The sequence below is a fragment of the Larimichthys crocea genome, chromosome XI (genome assembly GCF_000972845.2).
Source record: "Larimichthys crocea isolate SSNF chromosome XI, L_crocea_2.0, whole genome shotgun sequence".
Classification (NCBI taxonomy): Eukaryota; Metazoa; Chordata; class Actinopteri; family Sciaenidae; genus Larimichthys; species Larimichthys crocea.
This window is the reverse complement of record NC_040021.1, coordinates 23238137-23263277: the sequence shown is the minus strand read 5'-3', so window position 1 is coordinate 23263277 and position 25141 is coordinate 23238137. Positions and strand designations below refer to the sequence as shown.

The 25141-nt window shown below is 39.3% G+C and overlaps 1 protein-coding gene across 1 annotated transcript; it reads right to left on the bottom strand.

The window, feature by feature from the left end:
• Window positions 1–37: 37 nt before the first annotated feature.
• LOC104935878 (tyrosine-protein kinase receptor TYRO3) lies at window positions 38–19369 on the bottom strand. The gene is made up of 15 exons (XM_019273500.2): window positions 19125–19369; window positions 16757–16818; window positions 15824–16442; window positions 8249–8404; window positions 7833–8159; window positions 6431–6620; window positions 5844–5935; window positions 5498–5611; window positions 4516–4593; window positions 4335–4427; window positions 3773–3894; window positions 2840–2949; window positions 2439–2598; window positions 2153–2289; window positions 38–1443 (listed from the first exon to the last, which is right to left on the bottom strand). The coding sequence occupies exons 1-15, from the start codon at window positions 19219–19221 to the stop codon at window positions 1116–1118; spliced, it is 2685 nt and encodes an 894-aa protein (XP_019129045.1). The 5' UTR covers window positions 19222–19369; the 3' UTR covers window positions 38–1115.
• Window positions 19370–25141: the final 5772 nt, after the last annotated feature.

The following is a 25141-nucleotide window of genomic DNA, read 5'->3' as shown; positions in this document are numbered from 1 at the left end:
TTTTTTATAAGAAAATTAAAAATAAAAAGTAATAATAAACATAATAAAAAAGTAATTTATTCTGTTTTCCATCAATGAATTAATTCATTGAATATGTATACTTCTGCAGTCTAAATCTTACATCTGTAACACAGCCTCTTAGAATATTGTCATGATCCAAATACGAGGGTAATATAATAAGTAATACTGTCACAGATCAAACCCTGGAAGTCAGCAATAACATACTCTATAGTGCAAATAAAATTCCATGTGTATGTGTATTTCTGCCAGAGAAAAAGAAAAGAAAAACATAATAAATGCCTGTGTCAAAATTAACATTACTATTATGAGATCCTGAGTCATAATTATGAGATAGTAAGTCAAATTGTTACGACGGTACGACTTAAATAAAAAAAAAAATTTGGGAATTAATTACGAGATTAAAGTCAGAATCAGAAGTCAGAATCAGAAGAACTTTATTAATCCCCGTAGGGAAATTGTTTCGAGATACGAGTTACGGGATTAAAGTCGTTATTAAATATGGCGAGTCGCCATATTTAATAACGACTTTAATCTTGCAATTCATTCTTGCCATATTTAATAACGACTTTATTCTCGTAATTATTTCCAAAAAAAAATGTTTTAAATGTGGCCCTAATACTCCGTCGTAAATTGTGGATCATTTAAATAGATTAAATTATGACATGGTGACAGCTTTGAGTTATGATTTTGACTGCCCTCATAATCCTAATAATTCTGACATAAAAAGACAAAATCTAGATTTAATCTCACTATGTTTTACTTCAGTTTGATCATTTTTACTTAATATCTCATAGTTTTGACCTCACAAACTTATTAGTATTTTTATTTGAATAATTCCGCCAACTGCCACCCATGGGGTTATTGGACGACCCACTCTGCCACTGAGCCATGGTCATCCCTCTTACCAGTAAGAGACATTTTCTAGTAAGAGATACACAATACAGATATACATTTGTAAAAGTGCAAAATACAGTAAAAGGTTTTAGTTTCTGTCTGCCTGAGGATGTTACACAATATCTCTATCTCACCCTCTCACACACAGTTCTTTAATATGGAATTACATTTTGTAAAACCCCATACAGATATTCTTTTTTTTAATGATTATCATCCCCCTTAGTTGTTGAGTCAGTAGTAAACTTAAGGTACCCTTCCTCTTCTTCAAAATCATCATCTCTGGCTGGAGCAGCACCCACAGGAGTAGGCAGGTAGACATTTTCCAGTCTTCCCCCAGAGTTTGTTTGTGGATCCTGAGAGGCAGCCACAGCAGCAGAAACCTCCAGGACCTGGTTGATGTAGCTGGCCTCCTGGCTGGCCTCCAGCGCCGGAAGCTCCGACAGTAAACCTTTCAGCATTTCACCCAGTTCCCTGAAGCAAGGCCTGTGGGCTGGCTCCTTAACCCAGCAGCTCTGCATCACTTCATAACTATGTTTGGGGTGAGATGGACAAGATAGGGAGTTATGTATAAATATAAATACTGTAAATATACAGGAATATTCCCCAGAGCAATGACTTAAACTAATGAGCAGTTTATCCAAAGTGACAAAGGATATTTCAAAAGAGACCAGGAATTAAAGAAACGTTGATTTGCTATGTAAAAACTAAAGAATCAAAGTGTGTCAGATACATAACAGAATCAGAATGCATGATAAATTACATTACTACATACACAATAAATCAATTAATACATTTGATATTTGGTCAAAATTTAACTTCATAGACACTTTAAAAGAATGAAAGGTAGACATAAAACAGGCATAATTATTGAACAGTCCCTGATGATATTAAAAAGTCTCTGTAAATGAATTATATTTGTATTGTAAACATTAAAAAATGTAATGATGTTTCTATCTAAATGTGATGTAACATACTGAACACATTGTGTTATATGGTGTTCACTGTAACTGCTTACTGTCAAAGAAACTGTGTCTAGTGTGTTCTGTGAATTATGCAGAGAACCAAGGCACATTCCATTCACCTCCATTTATATGGGCAAAGGTAGAAATCTGAAGTAATCAAATCAAAACTATCTGCATGGATAGATACTACACCAAAATATGTTTGTTGTTTTCTCTTAATATTTCAAAATATCTCTTATCAAGAAATAAACTGAGAAATGTCCCTGAGAACTCACAGTTTGTGGTCACAGTCCTCAGGTGGTTTGAGCCTGTGTCCCAACAGCAGCAGGTCCAGCACCTCGTGGTTGTGAACTCCAGGATAGGGGGTCCTTCCCCGGGACACAATCTCCCACATGGTCACCCCGAATGACCACTGAGAGGAAAGGGGCCAGAAATAATTGAATAGTTTTGAATGTACAAATTCAGAAGTTCAGTAAAAGTAAAAGTCACAGACAGTCAGAATCAGAATCTAATCTCTACTTTCAGAGTTCAAAGTGATGTTCCACAGAACACTGAACTCACCACGTCACTCTTGGTAGTGTAGACAGACTCGGACAGACTCTCTATGGACATCCATTTGACTGGAAGACGAACAACCACTGTCTGACGATAATAACTGCTGCTGTAGATTTTCTTGGATAGGCCGAAGTCAGCCACACACACCCTGAGGTCATCACCCAGCCTGAGGATAAAATACGTTCTTTGTTCTGAATTCTGACACACTGTTTTATATTTTCAGCCAGCAAACACACTATCTTCTCTGAGGCCCTCAGTCTGCTTTATTGAAATTTTAAGCAGTTTCCTTCCCAGAAACAAGCCATGATTGAATACCAATAGCTGAGGACAGAGACGCAGTCTTATATGAACAAGGAGTCCTTGATTTCAAGCTCCCCTCTCTCAGTGTCTCCCTCTGATGGACTCACATGCAGTTGCGTGCAGCCAGGTCTCTATGCAGGAACCGCTGTGAGCTCAGATAGTCCATCCCTGCTGCAATATCAATCATGAAGCGCAGGAGGCTCTGATGCGGCACAAACTGAAGGAGGGTAGTTGTGTTAAAATGTTAAAATGTCACCGCAAAAATAAACATGTTTACAGCCTGGTACAAAAAACAGTTTTCAACTGTACTGAGTGTAAATTTATATACAACTCACCTGTTCAAATGATATTAAGGCTTAAAGTTATGCAGGATTAAGAGTGGGGAGTGCTTTGATTGACAGGTTAGTGCTGTTACAGGTGGCTTGTTTGAGCAACCAGGCTTCATTAAGCTCACCTCAGGTCCACCCACGATCCACCTTTTTGCCCATTTTTGGATTAGACACAGTGCCACCACACTGAGCTTTAGAAATCCATAGGTGACGTCACTAAGACTACATCCATGTTTTACACAGTCTAGTACAAGTTTAAAGTCCCACTAGGGACCCCAACAGACTACAATATTTATTGCACCACACATAAAATAGGGATGAACAGTGTGTTAAACAGACTGCCTCTTCATTCATTTGATTTGTACCAAATACATGCAATCACACATTCCTGATAAATCATTTTGTAATGCAAACAGCTAAATCAACTCAGTGATGTTAGCATGACAACCTTACAGAGGTGTAAATCGCTGTTTAATAACCTGCAGTGCAGTATTTTGTTGCTGCCTAATTGGCCACATAACTTGTGAGTCAAACGGGCCGTCCTGTCCATTAGTGTGTGCTCAAAATCCTCTGTGAGTATTTGCTATTTTGTCATGAGGGCCTGGCCTGGCAGTGGGTCAGGGGTTGTCACTAAAACATTTGTGTGTGTCTCTGTGTAAGCATGTGCAGTAAGTCCCATTTATGTACATACATGTGCTGACTACATCTTACCATGGGAACATCACCATAGCGTGTGTCAATGAGGAAGCGGCGCAGGTCTCCATGTTTCATGTAGGGCAGGATGACCAGAGGAACAGGCAGAGAAGAGTCCTGCTCCCTCTGTAAAGTGACCCCTGCAGAGCACAAATACCTTTCACAAAACTGCTGCTGCAATAAAGCAGGCGTGAGGATTAGCAACTTTTACATTTCCTCTAGAACCAGGCACAGATCTACTGAAGGTATCGTCATTTCCACTGAGAATCAGACCTTACCTCATTGTTCTGGTTTGCCAGTCTGTGTGGATTACACCAGGAGCCTCTCAACTAACCCAACTAAACTGAGAGTTTGTTGCCTGGAACTTGATAGCTAATAGAAATGTGTCCAAATTGTTCTTTGAAGAACATGGCAATCAAACACACATGAGGTAAAAACACTGAAAGCCAGCAAAACCCAGACCCAGTCAAAGCTAAATAAGTGACCATCATGCAACTGATTATGGCATACTGCAGACAGCAGACTGGTGGTGTCCTGAACATTTCTTCAGGAACATGACGTTGCAGTTTTCATATCTTACCGAGTAGTCTGACCACATTTTCATGATCAAAGTTCTGCATGATTTCTGCCTCTCTCAAAAACTCATGTAGGTCTTGCTGGCTGTGGATTCCAACTAGACGTGTGAGAAAGAGAACATGAGAAAAACAAGGCAAAGCAGCAAAAAACCTCAACAGAAAAAACCTTTGAGTTTCAGTACAGACCTCTCATGGTCTTCACAGCCACCTTCATGTCCACACCGTCTGGGGTGTAGACCCCTTCATAGACTGAGCCAAACTCCCCTGTAGAACAAAACAAAGGACCCAGTGTCATCACTCATGTTTACTGTCTTTTTTTAAAAAACTAAGATCTTTGGTCATATGTTCTAAACAGTTGGATTGATTTCTATAACCGTGGTTGGGCGCTTGTTTTACATATCAATAACCTTGATGAAGGTAATATATTGAAAGAAATTAAATTCTGTGGTAAACCTGCAGAGTCATGGGTTTACATTGACATTATCATATCATAAAATTAAGAAGTATATCAATAAAGGTTTAGCCATGATAATTGCACCATCTAGGCTGTGCTAATCAAATATGAATCAAGATTCTGTGACTGCGTCCTCAAATGTTTTCACAAACATTTTTGTCTGAGTGAAAACGTACAGTACAGTACAGTATAGTACAGTACAGTACAGTACAGTATAGTACAGTACAGTGCAGTACAGTACAGTACAGTACAGTATAGTACAGTACAGTATAGTACAGTGCAGTACAGTACAGTGCAGTACAGTACGTTACACACTCTTTTCCATTTCTAGCTCAGAAAAAAACATCGATAAGGACAAAAATACTTCATAACAGTCCACAAACCAATCAGTGATGTCACAGAAGATTTACACTTGCTTGTTATAGATGTACACTACATGCATGAATGTGACTATGTAGCAGGCTGATAAACAAAATATTGCAAAACTTTGTATCACATTCCAGCAATCTCATAGTTTTAGTATAGTTTATTATGTTTCCAAATGAATATATTAAATCCTGTACTTCATGTACCACTAGAGGGAGCATGTGGCCAGTGGTCTGTGTGCCATAGTTTGAGAACCAGTGATCTTTAAAATACTGCAAAAGATTGCAAATCGCTGGTCCTCTGTGAGGCTGAGACAGGATTTAGAGGAATCATGAATCATGAACTGACCTCTGCCCAGCTCCTTGCCCAGTGTGAGCTTGTTTCTCTCCACCAGTACATCCTTCAAACTGGACAGCAGCCTGCCACTGAGCCCCTCCAGCAACTGAGCCACACCTTCCACCACTAAAACAAGTAGAACGTCATTACTGCATCCTGTACTGTTCAAATTAGCTTCTCGTTTGCATGACAGTCAAACTGTAGTAACAGTAAAATAGTAAAATATAGGATAGTTAAAACTTAAATAATAAAACAATGATAAAAAATAAAACAATGCCCGTTTGGTTCTGTTTTTGAAGGTCAGAGATGACAAAATCAATTTTCTCGACTTGTTTCTGTTTAAGAATATCACACTTACTGTCAGCCTGTTGAGGTGCAGCCTCCACCTGCTGCGGACGTCGGTAGGAAACTCCAACATTCATTGGTAAAAGTTCGACTTCCCGCTCAGGGCTGTAGAGAAAGTATAATATTTATGTCATGATTAGTAAATGTGTCTTCACTGTTAAGTCACCTTCACCTCATGTTTAAACTCTGTATTAGGGAAAATATGGATTTATTTTTGCCAAATTTACAGTCATTAAAAAATATATTATCCAATAATAAAATATTAGGAGTCCTATATTTTTAAACAGATGTCCCCACAACTTGAAAATATGAATTTGGCAGAAAAAAATACAACATTGTCTTGATAATTACCTGAATAAGATATTTAGAAATCTATAAAAACATATTAAATTAAGTAGCATTGCTGTCTGCACTGCATCTGCATCTTCTCTTGATCTTTTTCATCTTGGAGGGCACCACAGAAAGAAATGTCACATTCTACACAAAACGTCCTCATTGTGGAACTTTTTGGTCCCTTCAAGCAGAACAATGTTGCGCAGTTAGTGAAGGTAACTTTATCATAGGAGGCCAAAGGAACAGAGGTGGAACCTGAGTTTTTACCTGAGTGTGGTGTATTTGCGACGCTTAGCACACACATAAATGGGAACCACAGCCAAGAGCAGCAGGACAGCGAATAAAACCCCAACTGTCACCCAGATGGAGGAGCGACTTTGGCGCTGAGGAGTTATTTCATTCTCTGTGGAGATGTTGGAGTGTGGGGTCACAGTGATCACCACCGGAGGAACTTTCCCTACAACAAAACAGATCATTGGACTTCAGGGGGACACAAACAGAAAGTGAATGTTAATGTTGCCCTATGTCTACTGGAAGTATAAATATGAAAGTGTTCACTATAACGAGAAAATCTGTCTATTGTGTGTTTACAGCTTGTTCTAATGCCCTCAGGTGACTAAAAATTAACTAATGTAGCTTTAAACGGCACTTCAGTGCCCTGTCGTTATACTGTTAAGAGCAACAGAAGTGACATCAAATGGCAATTAGAGGGTGGTGCTAATAGGTAGTTTAACACATTAAACAGGAGCATCATAAAATCAGCAATTGCACTGCAGCATCTAAAGTTAGCTAACATTAGCCACCATAAGCTACTGGTCATACCAGACCAATTCCGGCTGTAGCAGCAATGTGCTGCTGAGTCTATTGAACTGAGTACGGGTGTGTGTTCTTTAAACACTGGCACAGTTCTGCTTTAAATGCGCAACTCATTCACAGCAGCAAACTTCAAGTTAGCTGTTGGCAATGACTGCTACTAAAAACAACTTCAACAAATAATTAATTATTTTAACAATTTAACAATTATTCTAATAGGTCAAATTTTAAGTGTGTAAGATTTGGGGCCTTTATTTTCAGAATAAGACAGACATGGAATATAGTATTCATAAGTATGTTTTCATGGATGTATAATCACCTGAAAATAAGAATCTTTTTGTTGTTGTTACTTATTTTTATATTCTACAGTGCGAGCGGGTCGCCATGTTGAAACACTGTGTACAGTAGCCCAGAACAGACAAACTAAATAGTGACTCTAAACAGGTCCTTTCAAGTGTTGTTTCTCCTTTACACTAAGAAGGTGAGGATGATGTGAGGAGATTGCAATACAGCGATTAGACCACTAGATGTAACTAAATTCTATACACTGGACCTTTAAATCTCAATCAAAAATAATTTGAATGTAAGAGTTTAAAAAAAACATTGCAAAATACATTGCAAAGCCAAAAATCTTTTGGAAAAAATGCATTTACAAATCATCATGAAAGTAGCAAGAGAAGAAACAAATGTGCTGTAATGAAGTGGAACTATTTAAAGCTCTACATATGGTCGACCTGTCACGTGTATATTTGTTAGTTTGTTAGTGTTAGCGGTGGTACAAGATGACGGTACACAAGGTTGTTGTGGAGGTGTGTTTCTAACACACTGACATCATCATTCAGTCCAGCTGACTTACATCTATGAATAGTAACTGTCGCAGTGGATGACAGTGGCGCCCCCTGCAGGATGGATATATCATTCTGGGCTTGCACTGACAGTCTATAGTCGTATTGCGGGTTCATTCCTGTGATGCTGGCTGACGTGCTGGTCAGCCCTCCTTGCAGAACAATCACATTGTCCCCGCATGCCTCCCACTGACTGCCAGCCTCTGCTTTCCTCACACACATGATGTGATACTTCACTTCCTGTCTCCCTCCCCAGTCATGAGGAGGATCCCACGTCACTGTCAGCCCAGAGTCATTCTGATGATGTGCTGTTAGATTCACAGGGGCGGAGGGAGGCTCTGTGGGGAGAAGACATGGAAGGAAAAACGTGCTGAGACTTCCTTTAAGTATGAATGACACCCATTTACTTCCACTCAGTGTGTCTTACTGGTGCAACCTAGCTCATCAGGGTCAGTTGGTAGGCGGTTGTAACCCTGTAGACAGTCACACCTCTCTGCTCCCTCGCTGTGTGTCCTGCTATTCGGTGGGCATAGCCGGCATCCTTTGCTCTCATTGGCTGGTTTGTAGTAACCCATCCTACAAGCTGGTGAAAAAGAAAAAGTGATTGTCTCTGAAGTTACCTCATGACACTTTGCATACAGAGCAGATCTAATTCCCACCATGAGCAAACACTTGGTGACATTGACAAGAAAAAACCTTCTTTAGGAAGGTACCACTGATACTGGTGGTGTTTGGTTTTCTTTTGTTTATCAGCCAAATCTTCAAGTCACATTCATAATGTACTTAGAACCATGTGACCTTTCATCTCCACCCTCAGGTAGGTTGGACTGCCAGCCAGGCAGAGCTGGAGAAGCTTCTTGTGAGGGTCTTTCCACCATTAAAAGGTGCGACATGAACTGAAGCAGGACCTTCATTATTAGTTCATTTTGTGGCTCCATCTTATGAAGGAGGAGCCCTGTGTCAAAATCTACTACAATTACTTTTATAATTGTAGTTTATATCGTGACTTCACATACGCAGACTAGCAGGATAAATGTGGACACTACTCTCCATACTAACGCTGAAAGCCCACACTAGCTGCCCATATCAGACCAGGGTCATGGTGAGGTTTGAACAGGGCTATAAAAAGACAGCATGGCTTAGAGTGAAAGTGAAGGTGAAGTAAAACAATGAAATGTTGTCATGCACAACAAAGATGGTGGAGAGGAAAAATGAGCACTGCAACAAGTCATCCATATATTAAGAAATATTTTATCATCGCGGGAAACCATCACATCTTTATCCTCGTCTGTTGAGTGGCAGAGGACAGGCTCGTCTGTACTTCATGTTGTTCACAGCTCGGCGGAAAGTGAGAAGAGACAACTTTTCAGACCTCCAAACTCCCAAGTCACTTTAGCAGGGCAAGCAGTGAACGCCACACAAATACAGCCTGGAGGATTGCGGCAGCCTCTTCGGTGTCAGACGCAGCAACACTTTGGCAACAGGGGCCCCCAAAACAAGGAAAAGGTAAGAACAACATTTACAGGTAAATTAACTTACAGGTAATTTACGTGTAAGTTGTCAGTCTACTAAATCATAAATGTCTGTAAACACAGCTAATGCTGCTAGTCAATGGCTTAAAAAAACACGTCAACAACATGTAAATAGACTAACACTACAATATCCAGCTCCCTCTTTCGTCATTCAATACAAAAGATCATGTCATAGGGCGGTTTGTAGCGTAGTGGGTTAAGCGGCCGCCCTGTGTGTAGAGGCTACAGTCCTCGCTGCAGCTGGCCCCGATTCGAATCTCGCATCGGACGGCCACTTACTGCGTGTCACTTCCCCTCTCTCTGCCCCCTGCTTCCTGTCTATCTTCAGCTGTATTATCATTAAAGGCATAAAAAGCCCAAAAAATAATCTTAAAAAAAAAGAAAGAAAATCATGTCATATACAGTATCTTCTAACACGCATACTTTGATTCTGACAACTGCATAAACTGAAAACAAGCAGGACATTTTTCATTTCGTTTAAATGAAAAAGGTTTGTTAGCTGGATAATACTTTATTATTGTTCTTATTTCATCCCTCCCCGTTCCTTAGTAAATATTCACAATTTTAAATTATGTTCTTTCTTTAATTCTTTCATCTGCTGCATGTGACTTTTTGTTAAAACTTAAGTCACCACAAGCTTGTTTTTTACTTGTTTTTTACTTACTTTTCAGGTCGGAGTAAGAACACTTGGTGTGCTGGCCAAAATTCAAGTTCACCCAGAGAGTTTTTGCCCCCTTCTATATTGGCCTCCTACAACCCTCAAAGCTGACCTGGTGGACATCCTCTTCACCATCCACCTAACTCCAGTTGGCATACCAAAGCCACTGTCTATGTCTCTAATACCATTCATACTTTGGTTATGCACTCCTGAATTGTTGATTATGCCCCTTTGCCACAGCTGAAAAGGAGTTTGTCCCCTTTGAGTTGAAAGACCATGGTTATTCCACTGGTTCTGAAATTCTGTGGCAGTCTTTTGAATTTTTGGGAAATATATGTAATGGAGACTAAATAAATGTAGCTTGCTGAGTGAATCTAATACACCTGCATCGGTATGGGCTGTCAAGTGACCTCATGGAGCCTAGAGCATGACACACACCCAGGTCTGATCAGTCTGTGGTGGGCCAACCTTGGCTGAGGGTGTATTGTGATAAAAGGCAGAAAGGCCAAAAAACATGTTTTTTTCCTCACTCGAACCGAGGGTCTAAGGACAGAGGGTGTCACTCCCTGTACAGATTGTAAAGCCCTCCGAGGCAAATGTATTTTGTGACCTTGGGTTATACGAATAAAATTTGATTTGAAGTAAAACAAACAAATTAAAAAAAAGTAAAAAAGTAGGTAAAAAACAATTTAAAAAGTAAGTAAAAAAGCAAGTAAAAAGTAAAAAAACAAGTAAAGTGTAAAATTAGTAAAAACCAAGTAAAGTGTAAAGTAAGTAAATAAACAAGTAGTGTAAAGTAAGTAAAGTAAGTAAAAAAACAAGTGTAAAGTAAGTAAAAAACAAGTAAAGTGTAAAGTAAGTAAAAAAAACAAGTAACGTGTAAAGTAAGTACAGTGTAAAGTAAGTAAAGATTAAAGTATGTCAAGTGTAAAGTAAAGTGTAAAGTAAGTAAAGTGTAAAGTAAGTAAAAAAACAAGTAAAGTGTAAAGTAAGTAAAAAACAAGTAACGTGTAAAGTAAGTAAAGTGTAAAGTAAGTAAAGTGTAAAGTAAGTAAAAAACAAGTAAAGTGTAAAGTAAGTAAAAAACAAGTAACGTGTAAAGTAAGTAAAGTGTAAAATAAGGAAAGTGTAAAGTAAGTAAAAAAACAAGTAGTGTAAAGTAAGTAAAGTAAGTAAAAAACAAGTAGCGTGTAAAGTAAAGTGTAAAATAAGTAAAGTGTAAAGTAAGTAAAAAAACAAGTAAAGTATAAAGTAAGTAAAGTGTAAAGTAAGTAAAAAACAAGTAGTGTAAAGTAAGTACAGTGTAAAGTAAGTAAAAAACAATTAAAGTGTAAAGTAAGTAAAGATTAAAGTATGGCAAGTGTAGAGTAAGTAAGTAATAACAAGTAATCAAAAATAAGTAAAAAAGTAAGTAAAAAAGTAAGTAAAAAGAAGTAAAGTGTAAAATGACTAAAAAACAAGTGTAAAGTAAAGTGTGTAGTGGAACAATTCTTTTAACCTCTGTTTTACTTTTTTATGCTTACTTTATATTACAATTATATTTTTGTGTTTAACTTTCTATGAACTGTGTCCTATTTAGGAGACTGCCTCCTGATGGGTTGATATATGTTTGAGTGTGGACATTTCTCTCTGTCCCGGAGATGTTGGTACCAGCCACAGTGTGAAAGGGGAGTAAAGCAGATATTTACGAGGGTAACCCCCTTAATGCAATTAGAGTCTCTTTTATTACCTCAGAGGAGAGGGAGGGGGAGAAATGTCTACAAAAGGAGCAGTTGAATGTATTATCAGCAGAGAGAACTTTGCGACTCTTGTAGTCGTACTGTTGTCTCTCCTTGGCCAAGAATAAAGTTCTCATTTAATACTGATCGTGTTCTCAGTCTTTATCGAATTTCCACGACAAGTGCAAAGTATGTCAAGTGTAAAGTAAGTAAGTAATAAACAAGTAATCAAAAACAAGTAAAAAAGTAAGTAAAAGTTAAAAAAAGTAAAAACAAGTAAAGTGTAAAATGAGTAAAAAAAACAAAGTGTAAAGTAAGTAAAAACAAGCAAAGTGTAAAGTAAGTAAAGGGTAAAGTAAGTAAAGTGTAAAGTAAGTAAAGTGTAAAGTAAGTAAAAAACAAGTAACGTGTAAAGTAAGTAACGTGTAAAGGGGCACGAGCTTCTCAGCCAATCACAACACGAGAAATGAGCTGCCTTCCATTTCATCTAAACTTTAGCTCTCACATACATATATTCTCCTCTCACATAGGTACATGTATTCTTGACAGACATAAATATATTTGAGAGTGAGAATATATGTAAATAAGAGATAAAATATATGTACACTGAACAAAATATAAACGCAACGCTTTTGTTTTTGCTCTCATTTTTCATGAGATGAACTCAAAAATCTAAAACATTTCCATTTCTCGCAAATATTGTTCACAAATCTGTCTAAATCTGTAATAGTGAGCACTTCTTTTTTGCCAAGAAAATCCATCCCACCTCACAGGTGTGGCATTTAAGATGCTGATTAGACAGCATGATTATCGCACAGGTGTGCCTTAGGTTGGCCACAATAAAAGGCCATTTTGAAATGTTCAGTTTTATTACACAGCACAATTCCACAGATGTCACAAATTTTGAGGGAGCGTGCAATTGGCATGCTGACAGCAGGATGTCCACCAGAGCTGTTGTCCGTGAATTGAACGTTCATTTCTCTACCATAAGCCGTCTCCAAAGGCGTTTTTAGAGAATTTGGCAGTACAGCCAACCGGCTTCACAACTGCAGATAACGTGTAACCACACCAGCCCAGGACCTGCACATCCAGCATGTTCACCTCCAAGATCGTCTGAGACCAGCCACTCGGACAGCTGCTGCAACAATCTGTTTGCATAACCAAAGAATTTCTGCACAAACTGTCAGAAACTGTCTCAGGGAAGCTCATCTGTATGCTCATCGACCTCATCGGTGTCTCGACCTGACTCCAGTTCGTCAACGTAACCGACTTGAGTGGGCAAATGCTCACATTCAATGGTGTCTGGCACATTGGAGAGGTGTTCTCTTTACAGATGAATCCCGGTTTTCACTGTTCAGGACACATGGCAGACAGCGTGTGTGGCGTCGTTTGGGTGAGCGGTTTTCTGATGTCAATGTTGTGGATCGAGTCGCCCATGGTGGCGGTGGGGTTATGGTATGGGTAGGCGTATGTTATGGACGACGAACACAGGTGCATTTTATTGATGGCATTGTAAATGCACAGAGATACCGTGTCGAGATCCTGAGGCCCATTGTTGTGCCATTCATCCATTACCATCACCTCATGTTGCAGCGTGATAATGCACGTCCCCATGTTGCAAGCATCTGTACACAATTCCTGTAAGCTGAAAACATCGCAGTTCTTGCATCGCCAGCATACTCACCAGACATGTCACCCATGTCACCCACTGAGCATGTTTCACTATCACAGATTTGTGAACAATATTCAAGAGAAATGGTTATTTTGTGTGTATAAAAAATGTTTTAAATCTTTGAGTTCAACTCGTGAAAAATGGGAACAAAAACAAGTGTTGCGTTTATATTTTTGTTTAGTGTATGTAAGAGTGAGAATATATGTATGTGAGAGGGCCAGAACGTCTTGAACAGCCCCTCATATCTCTCTCTCCCCACAGTCACTCTTCAGCTGTCTCTATACAATAAAAAAAATCGTTAATAAAAAAAGTGTTGACAATGAGGAGTGAGCGATGCAGCTAATGCAACACTGACGAGCCCTTTTTTTTTTCCAAATGCAGAAAAAAACGAAACTCTTCTCTGACACTGTTATGCACTTCACAGGAAAGATGTAAAAATAAAACAGATCAGACGGAGAAGGAAGGAACTGTGAGAAAGAGGATGTGAAAGTCATGAGTCGACTTCATGAAGAATAAGATGCACATTATCTGGATCTAAGATTACTCATGAATATTGTGAAATGTTCATTGTGTAATTTTAGATTCCAGCTGCTGCAGAAACGAACAGAAATAAAATGTTATTGTTGTTCATACACAAACCAGATCATAATTTGCTGCTGTGACTGCTTTTGTCTCTGTTTGACTTTTGCTTTGTCTCTGTTTGACCTCCACCTCGCATTACTTACACACACATCAACACCGATGATACACTCCATATTGCAGTGGTAGTATTGAAAACGTCACCATTTTTCTCAGTAAACATATTTCTAAAGGTGCTACTGACATGAAAGTTTCACCAGGTGTTCGTAACATCCCAAGTAATCCATACATACAAAGAAACCAAAACAAAAAAAGTTCAGGAAATTATTTATATGTAATAATGTGAAATAACACAGGGAAAAAGTATTGAACATATGAAGAAAGGGAGGTGGAAAAAGACATGGAAAACCAAGACACCAGCTGAAATCTATCAGTGATCAGAAAGCGACCCTGCCCCTTGGAAATGAATTTCAACTGGTTCAGTCCAAACTGATGACCTATAAAAAGGTGTCTCATTACCAAGGTGTCACACAAGGAAGGAAGCTCGCTCAAGGCCTTCGCCACCTTATTGTTGCAAAACATACTGATGGCATGGTTACAGAAGGATTTCTAAACTTCTGAATGGTCCAGTGAGCAATGTTGAGGCCATACTCTGAAAGTGGAAAGAACATCATTTCACCATAAACTGGCCACGACCAGTTGCTCCTCGCAACATTTCTGACAGAAGAGTGAAAAGAATTATTAGAAGAGTTGTCCAAGAGCCAAGGGCCACTTGTAAAGAGCTTCAAAAAGACCTGGAATTAGCAGGTACAATTGTTTCAAAGAAAAGAGGAGGTGGGAACATCATGGTGTGGGGCTGTTTTTCTGCATATGGTACTGGCAAACTTCATATAATTGAAGGGAGGATGAATGGAAAAATGTACCGAAACATTCTTGATAAAAATCTGCTGCCATGTGATGAATGATGAACATGAAGTGAGGGTGAACATTTCAGCAAAACAATGATCCCAAAGACAGAGCCAAAGAAACTCTCAATTGGCTTCAGGGAAAGAAAATGAAGCTGCTAGAATGGCCCAGCCAATTGACTTGAATCCAATTAGAAAACTCTGGGATAAACTAAAGATCAGAGTTCATAGAGGCCCACAGAACCTTCAAGATTTGAAGACTGTGTGGAAGAATGGACCAAAATCATACCTGAGTAATGCATGTGACTAGTTTCTCCATACAGGAGGCGTCCTGAAGGTGTCATTACCAAGAAAGGCTTTTGTACAAAGTATTAAATGAATATCAGTAAGCATGCTCAATACTTTTCCCTGTGTCATTTCACATTATTACACATAACATTTCTGAACTTATTTGTCTTGGTTTCTTTATATGTATGGATTACTTGTTGTTACAAACACCTCAAACACCAATTGCACCTTTTATAAATGTGTTTACTGAGAAAAATGTTGATGTTAGGGTTAATTTGAGATGTCAAGATAATGACTCAAATGTGATAGGCCTGAGATTTCCATCACACGTGATGTCACGCCTGATGTTGACTGATGGACCTCGTATTAATTATGTCGTTATTTCAAGGTCTCAAGAAAATAATCCCGTTATAACATTTGTTATTTTAAGATAATGATATAAATATCGAGATCTTGAGAAAACAAATTAAATTAAATCGTTATCACGAGGAATCATTTTTACCCTCAGGGCTTCCATATTTCCGTCTTTTCCCCAAATCTCTTAAAAAAACAACAATAAATCATGTATATACAGATAATATTATTATAATAATATTATTGTTGCTTATTGGTTTTCAATAAAACTGCTACTGATGATCTCTTCTCCATACCTTGACAGGTGTCATTCATGACTTGATGTCCAGGTTCACAGGTACATCCCCCCTCCAGCGGACCCCATACTCCATCCACAGTACACTTTCTAGCAGGCGGAGAAACCTCCACAGCTCCGTTCACGCAGGAACCTATCAGCAGCTCTGACCCAGCTCCTGTCCCTTTAAACAAGGCCAGGTGATCCACAATGTCAGGACACCTCCTGTAGTACAGCCTGATGGATGTTATCAGCACACACATTCCTGAGTAGGAGAAGGCAAGCTGGAAGCCACGGTGCCTGACAGAGCCCAGGCTCAGAGCCAGACTGTGGTTCATGTAACTGAACATTTCACGTCCAGAGGCTGTGGAAGGAAAGGGCCGGGGCGTCTGCAGGTCTAGGACATTCCATCCATCAAGAAATCTTCGGATGGGTAAGTCTGAGTCAAAAAGGTGAACCTGTAGTGGGCTCAGCTGACCAGAGAGCTCCACTTCTTGGGTAAATGTAACATCCATTAGTAGATAGTGGGCGTCTTGACGCTGCATCCACTGACTTATGATACTTCTCTTTTTGCCATTTTTACAAGCTTGAAGCACTGGAACTGGACTCTGTGTAGCCACTGGAAGCCGGCTTTCAGCCCACTGGGATGATGTAAAGATGGAAGAGGAACAGTGAAAGGCTGCAGAGAAGAACTACAAACTACAAACCCAACAAGCTCTGTACTAGACTGGACTCATGGTTGATACCAGTGCGGTACCAGGCACATCATGTTATGCATGTTATTCAAACTGTAGGAGTGATTATTGACTTAATGTGACTTAGTTAGATAACTCTCTTCTATGCCATGTATAGAAATGTGCTAATGAATTAATGTAGCTGAAAATGATCATACACTTTATATTACTTTATATCAACCTGTTTTTATGATGCATCAGGCCAAACTAACCAAACTTACTTGGGATGTTGGTTCAGATGTCCATCCCAGTTGTGGCTGTTTGTCAGAATGGAAGAGCTCAACTAAACACACAAGAGGAGAGAAAGTCAGCACTGTCACTCTGTCACCATGCAGTGCTCTGCTTGTAAAACATATTATATTTTTGAACCAACAGAGTTCAACGAATATGACAGCAGCTCACTTTCATCTGCACAAAGAGACAAACAGACTGTGCTCCTCTGGATGATTTCACCTCACAGTCAGTGATTCAGCATCACATTCCTCAGTTCCCCAAGAGTTTTTCTTCTCTTCATCAGGGTGGTATCTGTCGTTTCCTCTTTCTAAATACTGAACTGTTTTCGCAGAGTTTGGCAGATTTGTTCTCACGAAATGATAAACATCTGAGAATATTTTAGTTAAAGGTTCAAATATACATTTATGTAGTTAATTGGAGCTATTGATAACAGTAAAGAGACAGAATGGACTTGGGATAGTGCTCCTATCACATATAGACAATCAGACAAAGCCAAACAGCTACATGTTACAAATATTTGATAAACTCTCTGTCTGTGGACATGTTGTACATTCATACACTACTCACAGACATTTAGGGATATATTTAGCTTTTTTCAGCACCTACAGTAAAAAGCACTAAGTAAGTAAGCACACCTAACCTTTACAGATGAACTTTATTTGACCTTCTCTAAACTTCTGAATGCACATGTCAATGTTCAATGTTTCAGTACTTATTGCGTAACATGCTGTTCTCTAACAAAGTGTATGATCCATGAATGGACCACTAAATGTTCTGCGACAGTTTGTATTGAAACAGTCCTCCTCATCATGCTGTTCACATTTTGACATCATGACACCAAGACGACACCCAACAATCCATCAACAGTACCTGGTCAGTGTGAGGCTTCAAACAGGAAGCACTCAAAGGGAAGTTACCAGCAGGTTGGAATAAGTCCACTTATGAACAGCATGAGACATGTAGTCAAGCTGTGATCGATGATCAAGGATATATGACAAGTTACTGAGTCATCGACAGTTTTTGTTGTGGTATACACACCACTGTTGTTAGCTTTAGTTTCAACAAATTGTTTGAGATTAAGAAATTACCATTGCATGCTTCTACTTAAATGTCCTACTTTATGATATGAATAATATGACTGTAGCATGAACTTTTCCATAAATTTCACCTGAAAGTCAAATATCCCTAACTTTTTGTGAGTAGTGTATTGACAGAGAGCGTTGCACAGACATTCTTTGACCTTTGACCTTTGACCTCAGTGATTTGATTTCTCTCAGGGTAGTTTTTGTTCTCTCTGAATAGTTTTTTTTTAGGCTAATTTACTTTTGCTTTCTTTTACTACTTCGCTAAATCGAAACACAGAGCTTACATCCCAGCAGCTTATGGGCTAAGCCACTTTTCCATCACAATCCTTTTTAGTATTTTTTCTATAGTCTCAAATAATTGACAAATTTTGTGAAAATAAATAAGGAAACTGCTTTGATGTATCCATCCATCCATTTTCTTAAACCTCTTCTCCTCATCAGGGTTACAGTGGGGCTGGAGCCTATCCCAGCTGACTCTGGATGAGAGGCAGGGTTCACCCTGAACAAGTCACCAGCTCATCACAGGGCACAGTCAACCATTCACATTCACACCTACGGCCAATTTAGAGTCACCAATGAACCTGTTAAGGTTCATGTCTTTGGACTGTGGGAGGAAGCTGGAGTACCCGGAGAGAACATGTTAACTTGGCCCACTATTCACATCTTTTAATTCAGTTTAATTCAGTCGTATTTATCTAGCGCCATATCATAACATTTACCATTTAGATATTCAGAGTGAGTCTACTGTCCTCAGATCAGTCTCCAGTAAAAGTGTCTGACCTGAGGGAAGAACCCGAGGAGTGACTATTTACCAACTTTAACATGATCATACTATGTCCTGACTTTGGTTCTAAACTCAACCTTAATATTAAAACTTCCCAAAAAAATGAGAATGTCAATAAAATGAATGAACAACATTTTGAAGAAGTCTCATATCTATTTTTGACACTCTCTTAGCTCCAGATGTGTTCAGTGTTGCATTGGTCTTTTGGTTTTTGGAAGTAGAAAGAGCTCATCCTCTCTGTTTGAACATTGTACTGTCCGCTGAGACATTTTTTATTCATGTATCATACACAGTACTCTTTATCACTTTCAGTGAATTCAGTCAACAATGCTTGATCCTGTCTTTGCCTGGAACACTTCCTAACAACTCCCCCTCTCAGTCCTCTGGAATGTGCCTCAGAGTTTTAATATAATGTCATCACACAGCAGGTTTCTGTTAGAAGAACACTGTTGTCCAAACCTGAATGTCAAACACCTGATCACTCACCCTCCTCTGCTTCATATTGTGTGTCACAGCCAGCTTCCCACACCCATATCCACAGTAGGAATAAAGTAGAGCACAGTGTAGAGTTACACACAGCCATGTTTTCAGTTTGCTTGAAGTCTGATCATAATCCACTGCTGCCACTTCTTTACACCCAGTCTGTCACTCAGCTGCTCAGAGGGTCACTGAAATGAGTAATGTGTGTGTTTACATGGACTCATGATTTGGCTCAGAGGAATGCGTAATTAAAATGCTGAGGAGTGCCTTCCTCCTCTGGAAAACATGCCCCCGCCCATTTGACCCACTGACTTCCTGTATTTATGTGTGAGTGCTGCTGCTCTTATCAAGAACACAATATGACAACACCCAGAGGACAGCCACATGAAACACTGAAGTACCCTGGACACTTTGCAGACAAGTCAAGTCAAGTGCAAGGTCTTACAGGATAAGGTACGATAAAGTAGACATTAATGATCCCACAGCAGAGGACAAGAAATGACTCATAAATAAGAAAATATATAGAAAAAATCAAAGAAATACTTGAAGTAGAAAAATAAAATACAATAAAATAAGAAGTTATACTTTAAGGCATACAGATATGTCTATGACACAGTGCAGCATGAAGTCGTGCTGGTGTTGAAGAGTGTGACAGCTGTTGGAATGAAGGACCTGTGGTAGACTCCTTCTTACATGGTGGAGTAGCAGTCTGTTGCTGAAGGAGCTGTTTAAGACCTCCACAGTCTCATGAGGAGGTGAGAGGAGTTGTTCATGATGGAGGTCAGCTTTGCTAACATCCTCCTCTCCCCACCTTCTCTGTGGAATCCAGGAGGTAGTCACGGACAGAGCTGGACCTCTTGACCAGTTTCAGTCTTTTCCTGTCCCTCCCCAGTAGAGTCCTGCACACTTCAAAGGACCTCAGTCTGCTCAGTAAGTGGAGACGACTTTGACCCCTTTTGTCTGACCAGCTCAGTTTTTTGTTAAGGTGAACACCCAGGTATTCAATGGCCACAGAGAGTCTGGTTAAGACACTGGCAGGTAGGTGGAGGAGGAAAGGGGACCAGAGTCAGATCTATTGAAGAACAAATTTACACTGTTTTCATATTCTTCAAAGTCGAACATGGGGACTTATGGAGACTGACTTGTTCTGGACACTGACAGTATAAAGAATGGACAGCACATGAGTGATGTCATCCATCATTTTCTGTTTTGAAGTTTGAGGAACTGCAGTTTTTGGCTCTTCCACATAGGTTCCACTTCACAGACACAACAGCAGCTGGTTCATTTGTGCTAAACTTTCTCCCCGGAGTTTCTGTGCTCTATCATCCAGCAGGTTCTCATGGATCGTGGCTGCTGCTGTGGTCCTGCATGACGTCCACTACACATTTATTACTGTCATTATTGTTACCATATCTCCATTACAATTTATAGTTAGTTTATGATTTGCTGCTGCTGTGCATCTATGTCTCTCTATCTCTATCACAGGTTCCACTGCTACTGTAATCATTTTATCATTCATTGTAATTCATTGTCATTTTATCAGTCATTGTAATTGTACAATATGTTTGTGTTAATTTGTCCTGTACACGTGACATCCATTGCACGTCTGTCCGTCCTGGGAGAGGGATCCCTCCTCTGTGGCTCTTCCTGAGGTTTCTTCCACCTTTTTTCCCTGTTAAAGGTTTTTTGTGGGCAAGTTTTTCCTCACTCGAACCGGATAAAATGACATGAATTAACAATGAATGATAAAATGACACATGAATTACAATGAATGATAAATGACAATGAATTACAATGAATGATAAAAGGACAATGAATTACAATGACTGAAAAATGACATGAATTACAATGAATGATAAAATGACAATGAATTACAATGAATGATAAAATGACAATGAATTACAATGAATGATAAATGACAATGAATTACAATGACTGATAAAATGACATGAATTACAAATATGAATAAAATGACAATGATTACAATGACTGATAATGACAATGAATTACAATGAATGAAAATGACAATGAATACAATGAATGATAAAATGACAATGAATCACAATGAATGATAAAATGACAATGAATTACAATGAATGATAAATGACATGAATTACAATGAATGATAAAATGATTACAGTAGCAGTGGAACCTGTGATAGAGATAGAGAGACATAGATGCACAGCACAGCAAATCATAAAACTAACAAATTGTAATGGAGATATGGTAACAATAATGACAGTATAAATGTTAGACGTCATGCAGGACCACACAGCACACGATCCATGAGAACCTGCTGGATGATAGAGCACAGAAACTCCGGGGAAAAGTTTAGCACAAATGAACCAGCTGTGTTGTGTCTGTGAAGTGGAACCTATGTGGAAGAGCCAAAAACTGCAGTTCCTCAACTTCAAAACAGAAAATGATGGATACATCACTCAGTGCTGTCCATTCTTTATACTGTCAGTGTCCAGAACAAGTCAGTCTCCATAAGTCCCCATGTTAAATTCGACTTTGAAGAATATGAAAACAGTGTAAATTTGTTCTTCAATAGATCTGACTCTGTCCCCTTCCTCCTCCACCTACCTGCCAGTGTCTTAACCAGACTCTCTGTGGCCATTGAATACCTGGGTGTTCACCTTAACAACAAACGGAGCTGGTCAGACAAAAGGGGTCAAAGTCGTCTTCACTTACTGAGCAGACTGAGGTCCTTTGGTGTGCAGGACTCTACTGGGGAGAGACAGGAAAAGACTGAAACTGGTCAAGAGGTCCAGCTCTGTCCGTGACTACCTCCTGGATTCCACAGAGAAGGTGGGAGAGAGGAGGATGTTAGCAAAGCTGACCTCCATCATGAACAACTCCTCTCACTCCCTCATGGAACTGTGGAGGTCTTAAACAGCTCCTTCAGCAACAGACTGCTACTCCACCAGTAAGAAGGAGTCTACCACAGGTCCTTCATTCCAACAGCTGTCACACTCTTCAACACCAGCACGACTTCATGCTGCACTGTGTCATAGACAATCTGTATGCCTTAAATATAACTTCTTATTTTATTGTATTTTATTTTTCTACTTAAAGTATTCTTTGATTTTTTCTATAATTTTCTATTTATGAGTCATTTCTTGTCCTCTGCTGTGGGATCATTAATGTCTACTTATCGTACCTTATCCTGTAAGACCTTGCACTTGACTTGACTTGTCTGGCAAAGTGTCCAGGGTACTTCAGTGTTTCATGTGGCTGTCCTCTGGGTGTTGTCATATTGTGTTCTTGATAAGAGCAGCAGCACTCACACATAAATAAAGGAAGTCAGTGGGTCAAATGGGCGGGGGCATGTTTCCAGAGGAGGAAGGCACTCCTCAGCATTTTAATTACGCATTCCTCTGAGCCAAATCATGAGTCCATGTAAACACACACATTACTCATTTCAGTGACCCTCGTGCAGCATGAGTGACAGAGGAGGGTGTAAAGAAGTGGCAGCAGTGGATTAGATCAGACTTCAAGCAAACTGAAACATGGCTGTGTGTAACTCTACACTGTGCTCTACTTTATTCCTACTGTGGATAGGGGTGTGGGAAGCTGGCTGTGACACACATATGAAGCAGAGGAGGGTGAGTGATCAGGTGTTTGACATTCAGGTTGGGCAACAGTGTTCTTCTAACAGAAACCTGCTGTGTGATGAACTATATTAAAACTCTGAGGCCATTCCAGAGGACTGAGAGGGGGAGTTGTTAGGAAGTGTTCCAGGCAAAGACAGGATCAAGCATTGTTGACTGATTCACTGAAAGTGATAAAGAGTACTGTGTAGATACATGAATAAAAAAGTCTCAGCGGACAGTACATGTTCAAACAGAGAGGATGAGCTCTTTCTACTTCCAAAAACCAAAAGACCAATGCAACACTGAACACATCTGGAGCTAAGAGAGTGTCAAAATGATATGAGACTTCTTCAAATGTTGTTCATTCATTTTATTGACATTCTCATTTTTTTGGGAAGTTTTAATATAAGGTGAGTTTAGAACCAAAGTCAGACATAGTATGATCATGTTAAAGTTGGTAAATGTCACTCCTCGGGTTCTCCCCTCAGGTCAGACACTTTTACTGGAGACTGATCTGAGGACAGTAGACTCACTCTGAATATCTAAATGGTAAATGTTATGATATGGCGCTAGATAAATAGACTGAATTAAACTGAATTAAAAGATGTGAAAGTGGGCCAAGTTAACATGTTCTCTCCGGGTACTCCAGCTCCTCCCACAGTCCAAAAGACATGAACCTTAACAGGTTCATTGGTGACTCTAAATTGGCCGTGGTGTGAATGTGAATGGTTGACTGTGCCTGTGATGAGCTGGGACTTGTTCAGGGTGGAACCCTGCTCTCCATCCAGAGTCAGCTGGGATAGGCTCCAGCCCCACTGTAACCCTGATGAGGAGAAGAGGTTTAAGAAAATGGATGGATGGATAACACAAGCAGTTTCCTTATTTATTTTCACAAAATTGTCAATATTTGAGACTATAGAAAAAATACTAAAAAGGATGTGATGGAAAAGTGGCTTAGCCCATAAGCTGCTGGGATGTAAGCTCTGTGTTTCGATTTAGTGAAGTAGTAAAAGAAAGCAAAGTAAATTAGCCTAAAAAAAAAACTATTCAGAGAGAACAAACTACCCTGAGAGAAATCAATCACTGAGGGTCAAAGGTCAAAGGTCAAAGAATGTCTGTGCAACGCTCTCTGTCAATCACTACTCACAAAAAGTTAGGGATATTTGACTTTCAGGTGAAATTTATGGAAAAGTTCATGCTACAGTCTATTATTCATATCATAAAGTAGGACATTAAGTAGAAGCATGCAATGGTAATTTTCTTAATCTCAAACAATTTGTTGAAACTAAAGCTAACAACAGTGGTGTGTATACCACAACAAAAACTGTCGATGACTCAGTAACTGTCATATATCCTTGACATCGATCACAGCTTGACTACATGTCTCATGCTGTTCATAAGTGGACTTATTCCAACCTGCTGGTAACTTCCCTTTGAGTGCTTCCTGTTTGAAGCCTCACACTGACCAGGTACTGTTGATGGATTGTTGGTGGTCGTCTTGGTGTCATGATGTCAAATGTGAACAGCATGATGAGGAGGACTGTTTCAATACAAACTGTCGCAGAACATTTAGTGGTCCATTCATGGATCATACACTTTGTTAGAGAACAGCATGTTACGCAATAAGTACTGAAACTTGAACATTGACATGTGCATTCAGAAGTGTAGAGAAGGTCAAATAAAGTTCATCTGTAAAGGTTAGGTGTGCTTACTTACTTAGTGCTTTTTACTGTAGGTGCTGAAAAAAGCTAAATATATCCCTAAATGTCTGTGAGTAGTGTATGATGTACAACATGTCCACAGACAGAGAGTTTATCAAATTTTGTAACATGTAGCTGTTTGGCTTTGTCTGATTGTCTATATGTGATAGGAGCACTATCCCAAGTCCATTCTGTCTCTTACTGTTTCAATAGCTCAATTAACTACATAAATGTATATTTGAACCTTTAACTAAAATATTCTCAGATGTTTATCATTTCGTGAGACAAATCTGCCAAACTCTGCGAAAACAGTTCAGTATTTAGAAGAGGAAACGACAGATACCACCCTGATGAAGAGAAGAAAAACTCTTGGGGAACTGAGGAATGTGATGCTGAATCACTGGACTGTGAGGTGAAATCATCCAGAGGAGCACAGTCTGTTTTCTCTTTGTGCAGATGAAAGTGAGCTGCTGTCATATTCGTTGAACTCTGTTGTTCAAAAATATAATATGTTTTACAAGCAGAGCACTGCATGGTGACAGAGTGACAGTGCGACTTTCTCTCCTCTGTGTGTTTAGTTGAGCTCTTCCATTCTGACAAACAGCCACAAACTGGGATGGACATCTGAACCAACATCCCAAGTAAGTTTGGTTAGTTTGGCCTGATGCATCATAAAAAACAGGTTGATATAAGTAATATAAAGTGTATGATCATTTTCAGCTACATT